This window comes from Castor canadensis, chromosome 5, assembly GCF_047511655.1.
Source record: "Castor canadensis chromosome 5, mCasCan1.hap1v2, whole genome shotgun sequence".
NCBI classification, from domain to species: Eukaryota; Metazoa; Chordata; class Mammalia; order Rodentia; family Castoridae; genus Castor; species Castor canadensis.
The window spans coordinates 156,167,919-156,183,936 of NC_133390.1; the positions used below are offsets into that span (position 1 = coordinate 156,167,919).

The 16,018-nt window shown below is 36.3% G+C and overlaps 1 protein-coding gene and 1 pseudogene across 6 annotated transcripts in view; one reads left to right on the forward strand and one right to left on the reverse strand.

Annotated features, from left to right (window-relative positions):
• Tpx2 (TPX2 microtubule nucleation factor) overlaps positions 1–16,018 on the forward strand; it is a 49,346-nt gene that overhangs the window by 12,217 nt on the left and 21,111 nt on the right. For 5 of the 6 annotated variants that reach the window (XM_020171962.2, XM_020171964.2, XM_020171963.2 and 2 more), the window contains 7 exons: positions 2,732–2,906; positions 6,362–6,472; positions 9,589–9,715; positions 10,709–10,837; positions 11,999–12,124; positions 14,482–14,603; positions 15,777–15,928. In XM_020171962.2, the coding sequence (XP_020027551.1) occupies positions 2,801–2,906; positions 6,362–6,472; positions 9,589–9,715; positions 10,709–10,837; positions 11,999–12,124; positions 14,482–14,603; positions 15,777–15,928 (873 nt within the window). In that variant the 5' untranslated portion in view covers positions 2,732–2,800. The remainder of the gene's footprint in view (positions 1–2,731; positions 2,907–6,361; positions 6,473–9,588; positions 9,716–10,708; positions 10,838–11,998; positions 12,125–14,481; positions 14,604–15,776; positions 15,929–16,018) is intronic. The other variant, XM_074074520.1, reaches the window with a different exon arrangement.
• LOC109691773 (large ribosomal subunit protein eL37 pseudogene) lies at positions 9,115–9,398 on the reverse strand (annotated as a pseudogene).

Sequence of the window (16,018 nt, forward strand, 5' to 3'; positions counted from 1 at the left end):
ACTGCATTAACACACTTCTCTAATTCCTAAAGCAAGCAAGTAGAAGAATGTGAAAAGAAAATTGTATTCTAGTTCTAGGTGTAACTGTAATACTGGGCAATTATTTAATCTTTCTAATTTTCAGCTTCCTCTTCTAAGATAGGATAATTGCTGTTTTACAAGATTGTTATGAGTATTAGAAATAATATAGATATTATATAATATAGTATTAGAAATAATATAGTACTTAACAGCACTTGGCATGTAATGAACACCATATTGGTACTTTTTTTTTTTTAACCACTATTGTTAGTATTATTGTTACGTGATCTTGGAGAACCTTTCTTTGCTTTAATTAATCCTTACCTATAAATGCAAAAGTTAGGTGTTATCTACAGTTCTTCCCAATTTTGGAGTGTCTTGTTTCTACACTAAGTACCTCAATTTGAACATTGTTATAAAGGTATTTGTGGAATTCTTACTGCAGTAAGTTCACAGAAAAGACCATGAGAAGTTCTCTGTCTGGTGTGTAGATTAATGTCACTGTATAAAACAGGTATTTGTTAAAACATTTCTGAGACACTAAATGACCCAGAAGTATCTTCTGAATTATTGTAGTTCACTGAGAAAAACTAATGAAATTCTGGCCTAACCACGGAGTAGCAATGTAGCTTAGGTGATGTGTCTCAGAGTACAGTGATAGTGATATAAAGAAGATGCAGGCTGTTAGTATACACTCCTCTGGTAATATATGTGGGTAGTATTCTTTCTGAGGAACATGGTTTTTTTGTTGTCATTGCTTATTTTTAAACATTTTTATTAGCATATATTAGTTGCACAAGAGGGATTCATTATGACATTTCTGTATATGCTTGCAATGTTCCTTGGTTAGGTTTATCCATTCTCCCTCATCCTCCTCCCCACTCTGAGGAACATTTTCACAGTATTTACCAAGAGTTTTTTTTCTTTTTTGTGGTACTGGGGTTTAAACTTGAATCCTATACCTTGAGCTACTCCACCAGCCCTTTTTTGTGATGGGTTTTTTTTGACATAGTGTCTCATGAACTCTTTGCCCAGGCTGGCTTTGAACCTCAATCTTCCTGATCTCTGCCTCCTGAGTAGCTAGGATTACAGGCGTGAGCCACTGGCGCCCAGCTCTATCAAGAACTTTTGACCCAACAATTTTACATCTTAAAATTTATCTTAAGAGAAAATTATGCATGTGTACAGAATGTTAGCTACAAAGAATGTTGTTCTAGAAGTATTTTTAAAGTGAAAATATTGGAAAAAGTTTAAAAATAGGGGATAAGTAATTACTGTACACCATTAGTAGATGATATATGTTCAAATTTGTTGCCAGAAGAAATGCTCACAATATGCAAAGCATATTGAAAATATAAATGATCTCTTTAGAGAATACTGTTCAGGTCAAAAGGACTAAGGTATAGCTCAGTAGCAGAGAGCTTGCTGACATGCTGGAGGCCCTGGATTCAATACCTCGCACCACAAATAAACAAACAAAATAAAAGATAATTTGTATGTATATGAGGGAGAAGGAATCAAGAATAGTGTAGTATTATACATTATTTTTATAAAATAAGAGTTTAAAGAAAGGTATTCATTCAATACATGTTTATGCAAATGATTACTTGTATCTACTTCTCTTCCAAAATATAGAGTACTTTTAACACTTTTTTTTATTTTTTATGTTTTTTTCAGTGTCCATGGGTGGGCATGAGCCATACAATACTTTCAAGTGCATGTGGTTCCCTGGATAAAGACAAGTGGCTCATTGGGTTTCATAGGCAAATTATTTGCCAGTGAGTGTGGCATTAGCCTATTTTTCAGAATACTTCCAACTATTTTACTAACTAGATAGAACTGGAGTGTGGGCTTATTTTAAACCTACACAGGTTTCTACAGGATAGAATACAAAATTTTGTACTTAGGATTTGGAGTACTGTTCACCTGTTCTTTTTACTTCTGTGTACTGTGCCTTTTCTATGTATTGCAAGGCCATTTTCTTCATGTCTAGAAATAGTTCCCTCCTCCCCTGCCCCACTCTGTTCAGGATTGAACGCAGGGCCTCATGCATGCCAAGTACATGCTGTGCCACTGATCTATACCCCTAGCCCAGGAATAGGATTATTTGAAAGTATTTGTAAGGAAATAAAGCCTATACTTGGCAAAACTATGTCTTTTATAAGGTACTGTGCTAATAAGCACCTTGAGTGATATGTGAGGCATACACAAATAAAATCCATTCTACTCTTTAGGAACTTCAGTCTAGTAGGAGAGACGTTTGCATAGTTAATATAAAATGGGATGTTAGGTGTTACAGCAGTGATATAAAGAAAGCACTGTGGCTTTGGAGATGTAGTAGTTAGTTACTTATGATAGGTGAAAATTGAAAAAGAGTTCATAGATATTTAAATTGACTTCAGTAAATAAGATCTTTGTTGATGAAATAATGAATGTAAACTCCTAGTACATAGCATATTGTAAGTATTCATCATACTTTGCCTCTTTGTGACTATAAACATATTTACCTCAAGGAGTGTATTCAAGTTACCAAAAAATAAACATCTCCCCTACCTCCCAAAAAACCTTAACTTTTATGTTGATTTGACAAAGTGAGATATATTTTCCAAATGACTTTCTAAATTGCTAATGTGGTAGCAAAATCAAAGTACTTGAGGGAATTGGTACCTTTTATTAATATGCAAAATTTCTGAATCGTTTCTTTCCTCAGAAGGTGACCTATTGAGAAAAGTGACACAAATATAGGAAAATCCTGCTCTTCTGAAGTAAGGGTGAGATAATGTCACAAGTTACAACCACTTATTCCTTTGATGCCCCAACGGATTTCATCAATTTTACATCTTTGGATGCTGAGGAAGATACTGAAAATGTAGATTCATGGTTTGGTAAGTGTCTGCTTTCTCTGGCCAATTTTAGGGTTAGTGGCTCGCTTTGTTCTGAGGACCTTTCAAAAACAGAAAGAATTGCAAGAAAATGAATTCCTTTCTGCACCAAGACATCTATCACTTGATAGACATACAGTTGACATTTAAACTGCATGGGTTTGAAGTGCATGGGTGTGAACTCATACGTGAATTTTTGTTCTTGTTTTTGAGACATGGTCCAACATGTAACCCAGTCTGGCCTTGAACTTGCAGTCATCCTGCATTCACTTTCCTAGTGCTAGAATTATAGGCATGTACCACTAGCCCTGGCTTTTGGATTTTTTTTTTTGTTTTTGGAAAATTTGAACAGTTTGAAAAAAATTTGCAGATGAACCATGTAACCTAGAAGTATCAAAAAAAAAATTAATACAAGGTTAGATGTGTCACAAATGCATAAGACATGTAGATAACATATATATATATATATATATATATATATATATATATATATATATATATGGTAAATGCTGTATTACTACCATAAAATATACACAAATCTATCATTAAAAAGTTAAAATTTATCAAAACTTAACACATAAGCTTAACACTTATGGACTATATATAGGGTGCCATATACAAAGAAATGTAAACAAATGTAAAGATGCAATATTAAATCATAACTTCATAAAATTAACTATAGCACATCTGTAATGCTGTAATAATTTTGTAGCTACCTTCTTTTTGCAGGGAGCCAAAAGTTCTGTGTGGATTTTCAACTAAGTGAGGGTCACCACTCTTAACCCTTGAGCTTTTCAAAGGTCAGCTATTGTTAAAATGCCCAGTATTTTGGAAATGGACTATAAGTACAAATTTGTTATTTTGCAGTTCAGAATGACAAATATTCAGGGTATGGGAACGTGTGGGAAAATTCAAATGAAACAATGTTCAGTGAAATTCCAGAACTCAAACATGTTTGTAGTGATGGTAACCATATAAAAATTCACTCTATGACCATTGGGCATGGAGTATAGTGCAACAAGTAGGATATTGCTATTGATGCAACCTATTTGTCTTACTCAGAATTCCCCAGTTGTATCTTTTCTTTTTTTTTTTTTTGTCTTGGCAGTACTGGGGTTTGAACTGAGGGCCTTGAACTTGCTAGATAGACTCTTCACCACCTGAGCCATCCTCTAGGCCTTGTACTCATTTTTGTATGTGTATATGTATTAAGTTGTCTGTAATTTTATCACCTGTAGATTCGTCTATCTACCATCTCAGTCAAAAATATCAAATAGTTCTAATATCATAAAGATCCCTTATGTTACTCTTTTATTACTTATTTGTTTACCTTTTTTTTTTTTTTGGTGGTACTGGGGTTTACACAGGGTCTTAGACTTGCTAGACAGGTACTCTACCACTTAAGCTACTCCATTAACCCTGTTTACTTATTTTTGAGACAGGTCTTACTATGTTGCCCAGGCTGGCCTCAAACTCCGGGGCTCAAGAGGTCCTCCTGCCTCAGGCTGCTAAATACTGGGGTTACTGTCTGACCTCAATTCTTTTTTTTTTGGTAGGACTAGGGTTTCAACTCAGGGCTTCATGCTTGTTAGGCAGGGTCTTGTAAGTGGCTTGTTAGGCATGTCTCCAACCTTTTATGTTCTGGTTATTTTGGAGATAGGGTTTTACTTTTTGCCCAAGCCTACCTGGACCAAGATTCTCCAATTTGAATGGGATGACAGGCGCTCATCACCACACCCAGCCTTTTTCCATTGAGATGAGGGTCTCACAAAATTTTTGCCCAGTATGGCCTTGAACCACTATCCTCTTAATCTCAGCCTTTCAAATAGTTAGGATTACAGACATGATCCACCAGCACCCAACACCCAATTCTTTTTTTTTTTTTTTGGTGATACTGGTGTTTGAAGAACTCAGGGGCTCACACTTGCTAGGCAGGCATGCTACCACCTGAGCCACTTCACCAGCCCCATTTTTTATTGGGTTTTTCAAGATAGGGTCTTTCAAACTGTTTTCCTGGGCTGGCTTCAAACTGTGATTGATCCTCTTGATCTGTGTTTCACCAGCACCTTGCTCATTTTTAAATAGAGATATCATGCTATTAAAACCCAATCTCCAGAGATACGATTGCCTGATTTGGGTCCTGTGTTGTAGCACAAACCCTGAAACTAGGCCAACAATAAGTTAGGATATAGTTATATTTTTATATAACTTTGGAATAATATGAGACCAGTAGCTGATGTATCTCCTTCATTTTATTCTTTTTCATGTCTCCGTACTCCTTATTAAAAAAAGTCCGTATCAATATGTGATGGGGACAAAAATGAATCCATTACAGATGGGTTCCAGTGGTTCACACCTGTAATCCTACCTACTCAGGAAACAGAGATCAGGAGGATCGTGGTTTGAAGCCAACTCGGTCAAATCATTCTTAAGACCAAAGTGGTAGAGCACCTGCCTAGCAAATGTGAAGCCCTATGTTCAAGCCCCAGTGCCACAAAAAAAATTAAAGTTCATTGCAGCCATACTTACCTGCCATTCTCTTGGTAAAGGACTTTAGTGGTATCTAATAGGGAATTCTGAGAGGAGGGGCCTATTGGAAGTGGTGTGGGAGAAAGAGTAGATAAGAGGGCAGCTGTCTTCCCCATATCCTTGATTCACCAGAATCCAGAGGGAATGCCTGGGCTGTTTGAAGATTTCTTTTTCAAGTTTTTCTTTACAACTCCCTTCCCTTCCAAAATATTAGTGTAACAATAATAGTAAGTACAGTTTCTAAAATTTATCCCACAGCCTTTTAAAACTACCTTAATTCTGGTATATCACTTTGCAGGTTTTTGGTTTTTTTTTTCCAAATAATCACATCTTTATACAGTTATAGTCAGAGTATACATGCTGGGACTCACTGCATTTGCTCTTTCAGTGGGTTGGTAGAGCAGACCATTTCATTGTTTTGCACTGACTTTCAGGCACAGCAGAACCTAAGATAAAATTCCTTGAGAGGACCTGGCTCTGCTCTACCCTTATACACCCCACATTCTTGTCTCACCACCCTAAGTGAGGGAGAAGTATTATAAGATGGCCCTTTGTAAGTTCTACAATTCCTGGTTGCTACAGTTTTCTTTAAGAGGAACATGATGTATTTAGGTGGTAGATAAGGCCAGACCATATTTGTGTTGTTTTAACACTTGTATCAAACGAAGACAAGGGAGTTAATTGGAATAGAAAATCTGAACATTTCTTTTTCTATAATACATTGTTCAATGTTGCTAGTTTTGCTAGTGTTAATTTTTAATCTATCTCTGATGTATAATGTGTATTTATTTCCTTTTGATTGCTAGAACTTTGCTTGTTCTTGCTAAATAAGTTGCAGGAGGCTTTATTCCTCATTTTAACTGCATGATGCTGATTTGTTTTGTTTCCTTGCTGATTATTTGAATGATGATAACCTTACTTTTCCACAGACAAGAAGGCCAATGTAGAGAATAACTTTCCTGGGAAGAATGGGCTAGAAGAGCTTTTTCAAAGCAAAACTTCCTTGAGAAAAGCTAAACTTCTCACTCCTCTGAGACCAGGTAAGAAAGAACATCTTAGAAAAAACCTCCTTGAGAAAAGGTGGTACAATGTACTAGGAGCTTGAGGATCTGGGGAAATTATCTAAATGCCATATCTATTGGTTTGTTATTGGTAAAATGGACTAATTCATTTAAGGATGAGTATATAATAACCACACACTATATATATTTTAATCCCTTGGAACTTAAAGTAATATAGTATTTCATTGTTATGTACATGACTGTTACATTTTTATGACAAGATTTTATGTAAATTAACCTGGATTTGGCTGGGAACAACAGGAGAGAAGAGTGTACTGATTACTGCTGTACAAGACTTTTTTTGAGTCATGTGTCTGATTTTAAAACATGATTGACATTTAAAGGATGGTTACTAACTTTGCAGAATATTGTCTATCTGATCAGAACATGGGAAGCATACTTTAAGAGTCATAAATTTCCTCAAAATTGATTTTTTTAAAATAAAAACTCTATTAAGTGTTTTTATTGTATTCAGAATTGTACAGCCATCATCATAATCAATTGAGAACATTTGAAAATTATTTTGTGGGTAAATCTGAAATTGGACTCAATCCCATCATTAACTTGAGGGGCTAACTCAGAGAAATAGCCATAGTTTTAATAAACTTTTATTTTGCAGTCTGAGCTGCTAAACTGACCTTCAGATAATTTATGGGAACAGGTGATATCAATTCAATTCAGGATTTGAACAAGTACTTTGAACTAGTATCCCTCTTTCTTGGACAAAGGAATTAGAACTACGTGGCATGTTTTAACTGACATATATGAAATGCCAATGGCTTGAATGCTGTTATCTTCAGATGAATTTCATTAGTTTTTTCAAGGTGGTGGATTTTCTGTTATTATAATGGTATTTGTGTTCTTGAATTCAAAAGGGATGCAGCTTTCAGTTTAAGACTGTTTTGTATTCAGTGATTTCTACCATCAAATAGAATAGAAAGCCCCAAAGTAACAGACCTCTGCTTGGCACTTCCTGTGGCAAAGACCATGTATACTATTTACAGGCATGCCTCCTAGACCCCTCATAGTCTTGTATTCTTTCTTGTTTCACATTCTCGCCTTTCTATTAATGTTACACCCTCTGCCTTGAATACCCTAGTTTGAGAAATTCCTATTCATCTTCAGGACCCTTTTTTCTATGACTGATTTCACTTATCTGTGTTCTTAAAGCATTTTCCATGCCTCTTTTAATTTCCATTTCTCTTTGTGTTGCTAGTACATAGAAATACAATTAACTTTTATATAATCTTTTTATCCTGTAATTTTTTTCCCCCTGTGGTGCTGGGGATAGAACCCAGGGCCTCATACATGCTGGGTAAACACTCTGCACTGAATTACACCCCCAGCTCAACCCTGCAATTTCTTATTATTAATTTTTTTTGTAAATTTCTCTACAAATGGTCATGTCACCTGCAAATCTGACTTTTTTTTTTGCATGTTACACTGGCTAGAACCTCTAGTAGGATGTTAAAAAGCAGTAGAGAGAGTATACGTGCTTGTCTTAGTCTTGATCTTAGTATGCAAACATTCAGCCTTTTACCATTAAATAGGATGATTACTGAAGTTTTTTGTTTTGTTTTGTTTTGTTTGTTTTTTCAGTCCATGCCCTTTGTTAGGCTGACGAAGTTCTCTTAATTCCTGTTTTGCTGGAATATATTTATCATTAATGGATATTGGACTTTGTTAAGTGCTTTTTTGTTTTTTGGTTTTTTGCATGTATTGAGTTGATCTGGTCATATATGTTTATCTTTTTTTTTTTTTCAGTCTGTTAATATGTTGAGCTACATTGATTTTCTAATACTGAGCTAATGTTGTATTTCTGGAATGAATCAAAAGTGGTCATGGTATTTTTACTTTTGTTGTTTTGGCAGTATTGGCGTTTGAACTCAAGGACTTGCACTTGCCAGGCAGGCCCTCTACCACTTGAGCCACACCCCAGCCAGCCCTTTTTTGCTTTTGTTACTTTTCAAATCCTGTTTCACCTGGGCTGTGCCAGACCATGACTTCCTATTTACGCTTTCTGCATAGGGGGTGACAGGCATTTGCCATCACACCCAGCTCTTTATTAGTCGAGATGGGATCTCACATACTTTTTGCCTGGGCTGGCCTCAAACTGCAGTCCTCCTAATCTCTTCCTGCAGAGTAGCTAAGATTATAAGCATGAGCCACCATGCCCTAGAACTCATGATTCTTTTGCCTCAGCCTCTCATGTGCTGGAATTACAAGTGTGGGATACTATGCCCAGCTTTTAAAAAGAAAGAATAAATGCATAATTGCGCATATTTATGGGGTACATTGTGATAATTTGATACATGTACATAGTGGTAGTGAGGATTGAACTTGGAGCCTCACTCTTGTAAGCAGGTGCTCTACCACTTGAACCACTCTGCCAGCCTCAAAGTAGCTTTTATAAGTAGGATTTCTGTATAAGATTTCACTGGAACTAAGGGTTCCATTGCTTAGGAAGGAAATATGCACACACACACACACACACACACACACACATAGTCTCTCTATATATGCAAGTGATATGTGTGTTTGTGTTTATATATGATTTCAATCTAGAATTATGTTTTGGTTTGTTTTAATTTGTAAAACAAATTAAATTAATGATCTCAAGATCAACTGGATGCTGCAACAGCTGCCCTCTTGGGTTTAGGTGTTGTTTGTTCACAGAATCCATGCCTGTACCTGCTGTTGACCATTTTTAGGTGCCTCATTTGACCAGTTCCTGTATTATTTTGTCTCTTACCTTGGCACTCCAGTTATACTTTCTCTTGCGCTTAGTAGGGTAGCAACATTTGCTTGCCACAGGTCGACTTCTGAAGGTGGTAGGCTTTAGAGCCACAGTGGGGCACATGTATGCCTTATTACATTGCTTTCCAGATGTTGACATTCCCTTCATCTTGCTTCTGCTGCCAAGACCAAAGAGATAGAGTTGTATATTAAGTCATATCTTCATATTATATTAGGTGTATCTGTACATGTGTAATTGTGTGTATGTATATATGTGTGTGTATGTGTATGTATGTGTATATAGTTTGTAACTCATTTTCTTTAGATTTAAGTGCTGACTAGCATTTGGTCTCCCACAGTTGGTAATACTTACTACAAAGAGGAAGAAAAAGAAAATCTTACAGAACATTCTATTCCATCAAATGCTTGTTCTTCCCTGGAAGTTGAGGGAACCATATCAAGAAATACTCCACCCCAGCCTCAAAGGTAAGACTGTTTGGGGGTTCAAATGTTGTGGTTATAATAATAATATTAAAAAACAAAACAAAACAAAAAAACACAGCAACTCAACAGAGCACTACCCCCTCTGTGTCCGCATGTTAGACTCATAATGTTAGACTTCAATTTAAGTTGTAGATAAGAGCTCATAAATACTAAGTTGCTCGCTGAAGGCAAGTTCATATCAGAACCAGAATTCAAACCCTCATCAGTCTGGTCTAAAGTTAATGTTTTCCTGATGTAAAAAATTTCTTTTTGCTCTTCAGTATTACTTAAGCTTTCTTAGGTTGTTTGTATAGTATCTTTTTCTATACTTGCATTTTCAAGCTATTTTTTGACTTTTATTTTGTCTTCTTATTAAATTTTTTGTGGTGCTAGGGATTAAGCCTAGGGCTTCATGCATGCTAAGCACACACTTTGCCACTGAGCTACTGCCCAGCCTTGCCTTTGATTTTTAAAGTGTCTCTTCTGTAGACAGCACTTAGTGAGATTTTGCTGGGTTTTGTTTTGTTGTGATGGTACTGGGGTTTTAACTCTGGGCTTGGACTTCATGCTTGTGATCCTTCTGATCTCAGCCTCTGAAGTAGCTAGGATTATAGGCATGAGCCACTGAGGTGACTTGTTTTGTTTTTTTGAGACAGGGTCTTGATTTATAATTCAAGCTGATCTTGAACTTGCTTTGTGTCCCAGGCTGATTCAGATCCTCCTACCTTATCCTCCGTAGTACTGGCATTACAGGTGTGTACCACCTTGCCCAGTTAAGATCAATGTATTTAAATGCTAAAATTTTATGGTTGAATTTCAAAAACAAGATAAGAGATTAGATTTTTGAAATGTAGATGATGTTAAACTTTTTTAAGCCCTTTGTAGTTTGACTTGCTTTCACATTTCTGAAGAACATTTGTATTAGTAGTGTATGAATGATCATTTGTAGTAGATGTATTCATTGTAAGACAAGTTTTGGTAATTACTGTACCATAGAAGATCAGTTAGACTCTCTGCTCGGAAGGATTTGGATCAGAAAGAAAAACGCCATGTTCAAATGAAAGCAAAGAGATGTGCCACTCCTGTAATCATCAGTGAAATTCCACCTTCCAAAAAAATGAAAGTGTAAGTAGCCACAGTTTCTTCCTGCCATGGTGGTGGGTGGAACCATGCTGTGTCTTGTAGGCCACTTGTAAGGTAGGTTTCATTCCTGAATTTACACTTTGAGTAAACAGAGTAAAATTGCAATGTGTTTTGATGTGTGCAATGTGTTTGATGTTCCTGGAGCTTGGGAAACTCTTAAAACCATGACCATGGTAAGGTGTGTCTTGTCCTGGAAGGTGCTCAAATCTCAGTTAATAATAAGTTTTACCTCTATTTATATCTATGGCTACGAACAAACTGAATATATAGTGTTTATTCTTATTTTTTGTCAGGAATGCATTCTGTTGCAAGTAATAGCCTATTCAACTAGACTGTTTGAATAAATGTTTTATTTACTTATAGAGGTCTAAAAGTGGTTTGCTGCTAGCTTTTGTTCAGTGGCTGAACATTGCCAGGACTAGCATTTCTGTGATTCTTAGCTTTTTCATTTTGCTTGTTGCTTATTGTCACAGGATAGCTGCTATAACTCTAGGCATCATTTGCATGTTTAAGAAAAGGAGTATATGGTAATTTCTAGGTTTTTTTTTTATTTGGCAGTACTGGGGTCTGAACTCAGAGCCTCACGTTTGCTAGGCAAGCGCTGTACCACTTGAGCCACTCTGCCAGTCCCAAGATAAGGAGTATATGTAGCACTCATGAAGAAAGTAAAATTTTTCACTGAAGTCCTTAAATTATATTTTAGTTGCCCAGACTCTCACTTGGAACCCCTATGGCATGAGAGCTTGCTAAAGCAAGTGTAATATTTACTTATAGCTTGGTATGTTACTGCAACCACCCGAATTGGGGTTTTATTCATAAGGAAGAGAATAACTATCAGCATCCAGCTGTCTGCCCTTATTCATTTGATGATGAGCAGCTAGAACCCCTCCTCACCTCTGAACCACTGCCACACAACTCTCACCTGAATGAACCTCTGTGGGTTTTCTAATAGTTTACTCATTGGAGTTATTGGTTTTTGTGATCTGATGATGCCATTTATTGGAAGAATCTTGTGGTTGAAGAATGCTTGTAATCCTAAAATTGAGAAAATTTAAGCCATATTTGGCAGATTTGGGAAGAAGTATGGTGGGGGATAGGCTTTAGGAAATTGAAAGTATATTTTTTAATCACTTTGAACTCAAGTTCTCACAACAGAAAGAAGCCAAAGGAAGAAGAAGAAAGCAGTGTTCAAGATATTTCCAAAAAGAATGAATCTTCCCTAGAGAAAACCAAGGGCAGACATAATGGGCCTTGTGTGCCAACTGTAAGGTAGGTTTCTTTTCCCAATTTTAGGTTTAGAGTGAATAGCGTACAGTTACAAATAGAATCATCTGTAATCTGGTTGGTGCACAGGTGCTTGGGAAACTGCTAAGGCTGTGACAGTGGTGTTAGCACTGTCCTGGAAGGTGCTCAAATCGTAGACAATGAGAAAAATATACTATAAAAGCAAATACAAAATACATATAAAAGGAAAAGTTAAGTAGAAATTCTCACTACCTAAATTGGACAGTTTGTTTTTTCTTCCGCTCCACTGGGCCCTTACCCAGGTAAATAAACATTTTCATCACCAGTTAGCAAACAGTCTTTGGATTCTGCTTTGCTTTATTCACTTTCCATGAGATGGTTTCATTCTTTTTTCTGTGCTCTTATAAATCTTATGTAGATTTCTTTGACAGATTACTAACATTCTATCAAAATAGATTAAACCATTTCCTATTTTCCAGTTTTTCACTATTACAAGTAATCAGCAAACAACTTTACAGGCAGAGTTGTTTCTTTTAAGGAGTCTCCTCAGTGACAAAAGAGAGATTCCTTGATCAAAGAGCATGATGGCTTTATAGTTCTTTATATTTATTGCCAATTTCATTTCTAAAATGAAAGTACCAGTTTTCAGTGCCATTGGCTTTGAAGGAATATTTTTTATTTCCTTGTAGTCATACCTGCTTTTTAAATTTTTTACCATTTATTTATGGCAGTACTGGGGTTTGAACTCAGGGCCTCACAGTTGCTGGGCTTGTTAGGCTTGCTAGGCAGGTACTCTACCACTTGAGCCACTCTGCCTTCCCTGTTTTATATTAGGTTTTTTCAAGATAGGGTCTTGTGAACTATTTGCCTCTGACTGGCTTCGAACACCATCCTCCTGATCTCTGCCTCCTGAGTAGCTAGAATTACAGGTATAAGCCACCAGTGCCCAGGTTCTTTGACTTTTAAAATTGCTTCAAATTTACTTGGTACAGTATTGATGGCATCAAATTAATATTTTTAAAATTTTGTGAATTGGCAGTATATTTATAAGTAAAAAGCAATATTATGATCTATAACAACAATGTGGAATCATTAAATTAAGCTAATTAATATATCCAGCACCTAAAATGTTTTGTGGTAAGAGAATGAAAATTATCCCATTAACAGTTTTGAAATATGCAGTGTACCACTACTACTATATTCATCATGCTGTACATAGACCTCAAACAAAATCTTATTCTTTTTGTCTAACTGGGTTTTTGTACCTTTTAATTATATCCTCTTTTACCCTATCCTCTAGCAAATTATTTTAACTTTTATTTTATTTTTTTTGGTGGGACTGTGGTTTGAACTTAGGGCTTCATGCTTAATAAAATAGGCTCTTTACTGCTTGAGCCACACCTCCTGACACATTTTGCTCTGGTTATTTTGGAGGTGAGATCTCATGAACTAATTTCCCAGGCTGGCCTTGAGCCAAGATCCTCCTGATCTTAGCCTCCCAAGTAACTAAGATTGCAGAGGTGAACCACCAGAACCCACCTATTTAATTTTCTTATTTGCTTATGGTTCTAGGAATTGAACCCAAGGCCTCACTCTTGCTAGGCAAGTACTCCACCATTTGAATTATGCTCCAGTCCCTTTTATTTATTTGCTGACAAGATTTTATTGTTCTTGCTTTCTAAATATCTTTCCCATATTTCCTTACAAGTGGTCTTAGTGATACTGTCGTTATTAAGAATGGCTACTCTACATTGAACTTCATCATGTGTCAGTCACTTCAGAAACATCTACTATAACAGTTCCAGAGAGTCGAGAAAACAGCCTCCTAGAGGTTGAATAGTTTTTTTCAAGTTCATAATTGCAGAAAATGAAATGACAGGGTTGGAATTTGAAACCTGTTGATTTCTAAGTCTGTCTTCTCTATTACATTTATTTTGTATTAAACCCTTGCCATATCTGTTGCAAATATTTTCCCTATTACTTGTTTATTTATTTACTTAATGCTATTGGGGATCAAGCCCCAGTAGCTCTGCCACTGAGCTACATTCCCAGCCCTATTTTCGCCATTCTACTTTTTTTTTTTAATTTAGTTTTTCATGTGGCATAAGAGCTAATCATTGTATAGTAAGATTTGTGGATCTTTTATAGTATCTTCTATAGTCTGTTTTTTTCTGAAAAAAATTTCAGTATCTTGGTATAAAGTATTCATCTTGATTTTTTTTTTCCATTGTGTTACCTAATTAAGCCAATATATATTTATTAGATAATATTTTTTGGTTGTAATGATTTTTTTTTTTAACCATAGGTTAAAAACATAGCCTATGTGATGCCTTTAGATTATTTTGAATCATTGAATTCCTTTCTCCTCTTTTGACCTTTAGGCAGAAGGTTCTGAAAAGTACTGAGGAGCAAGAGTTGGAGAAGAGAATGAAAATGCAGCAGGAGGTAGTGGAGATGCGGAAAAAGAATGAAGAATCTAAGAAACTTGCTCTTGAAGGAGCAGGTCAGTTTGATTGAGTCTAAGTTATGAGGGTTACTTCTTGTAGTCTTGGTAGGGTTTTTGGAGGTCTCTAAAGCAAAAAACAAAGTTTTCTCAGCAGGCAGTGTAAAAAGATGTCTTTATTTAAAGGGCTGGTTGTGGGTTTAATTTATAATCCACTGATTATTCCCTAGAACAGCTGACCCACAGTTATGCTTCAGTGGCTTGCCTATAATCCCAGTTACTTGGGAGCCTGAGATTGGGAGGATCAAAATTCAAGTCCAGTCCAGGCAAATGGTTCATGAGACCCCATTTCCAACATTACCAGAGTAAAATTGGCCAAACGTGTGGCTCAAGTGGTAGAATGCCTGCTTTGCGAGCATGAAGCCAAGTTCAAACCCTAGTCCCACCAAAAAAAAAAAAAGCATGCTATTCTTCCTCTTTGTATTAGAAAAAGAAGAAACTAGCATTGAGACAAAAGATAAAGGAAGAGGGCAGGCCAGTTTGTTCTTGTCACTGTTTTTCCCTTTTGTTCTAAGGCAGAGGTAAAGAGAGCTGAGTCAAATCCAATTGTAGCTATGGGGGAAAGTATAATTGATGGTAATAGTCACAATTCTGCTTTGGTCTGGCATAGAGTTGCTATTGGTGGAGTCAAAGCTATTAAGTTCTCCTTACCAGTTAGAAAAGCACCTTAGAGTTTATAGAGATGGTGAGTTAAGTTTGCTTTTAAAGTCAATCCATAGAGGCTGGGGTTGTAGCTCAGTGGCAGAGAGCCTGACTAGCATGCATGAGTTAGGTTAGATCTTCAGCAACACACACACACACACACACACACACACACACACTCTCTCTCTCTCTCTCCCTCTCTCTCTCACATATGAATCCATAGCTTTTCCTATCAAAAGTATTCCAGTGACACTTTCTCTAAAGCTATGACTATATGTGGAAAATGGGATTTTTCTTCTCTGCACTACCTGGTATGTATCTGACCAAAAGGTTCAAACCTAATAGTATTCACTGAAGATGAACACATGTATCAGTGTTCCTGAGGACTGTTTCAAGTTTTGGGTTACAGGTAGATAGTAAACAAAGTTAGTTATTTCATGGTGACAGAAATACCAAAAGGAGTAAAAAGGGGCTTACTTACATTCCCTATTCTTAATATTATCTGTATGTTTAATTCTGTTCCTCACTTAGGGCAACTTGTGAAGAAATCAGTTAGCCAGGTAACCAAACCAGTTGACTTCTACTTTCGCACAGATGAGCGAATCAAACAACCTTCTAAGAACCAGGAAGAGTATAAGGAAGTGAACTTTACATCTGAACTTCGAAAGCATCCTCCATCTCCTGTAAGCTAAATGAATATTCCTGATATTAATTCATTAGGATTCAGGTGTAGCACTTGTGGTCATCATTTACAATACCATAACTGAAAAGCA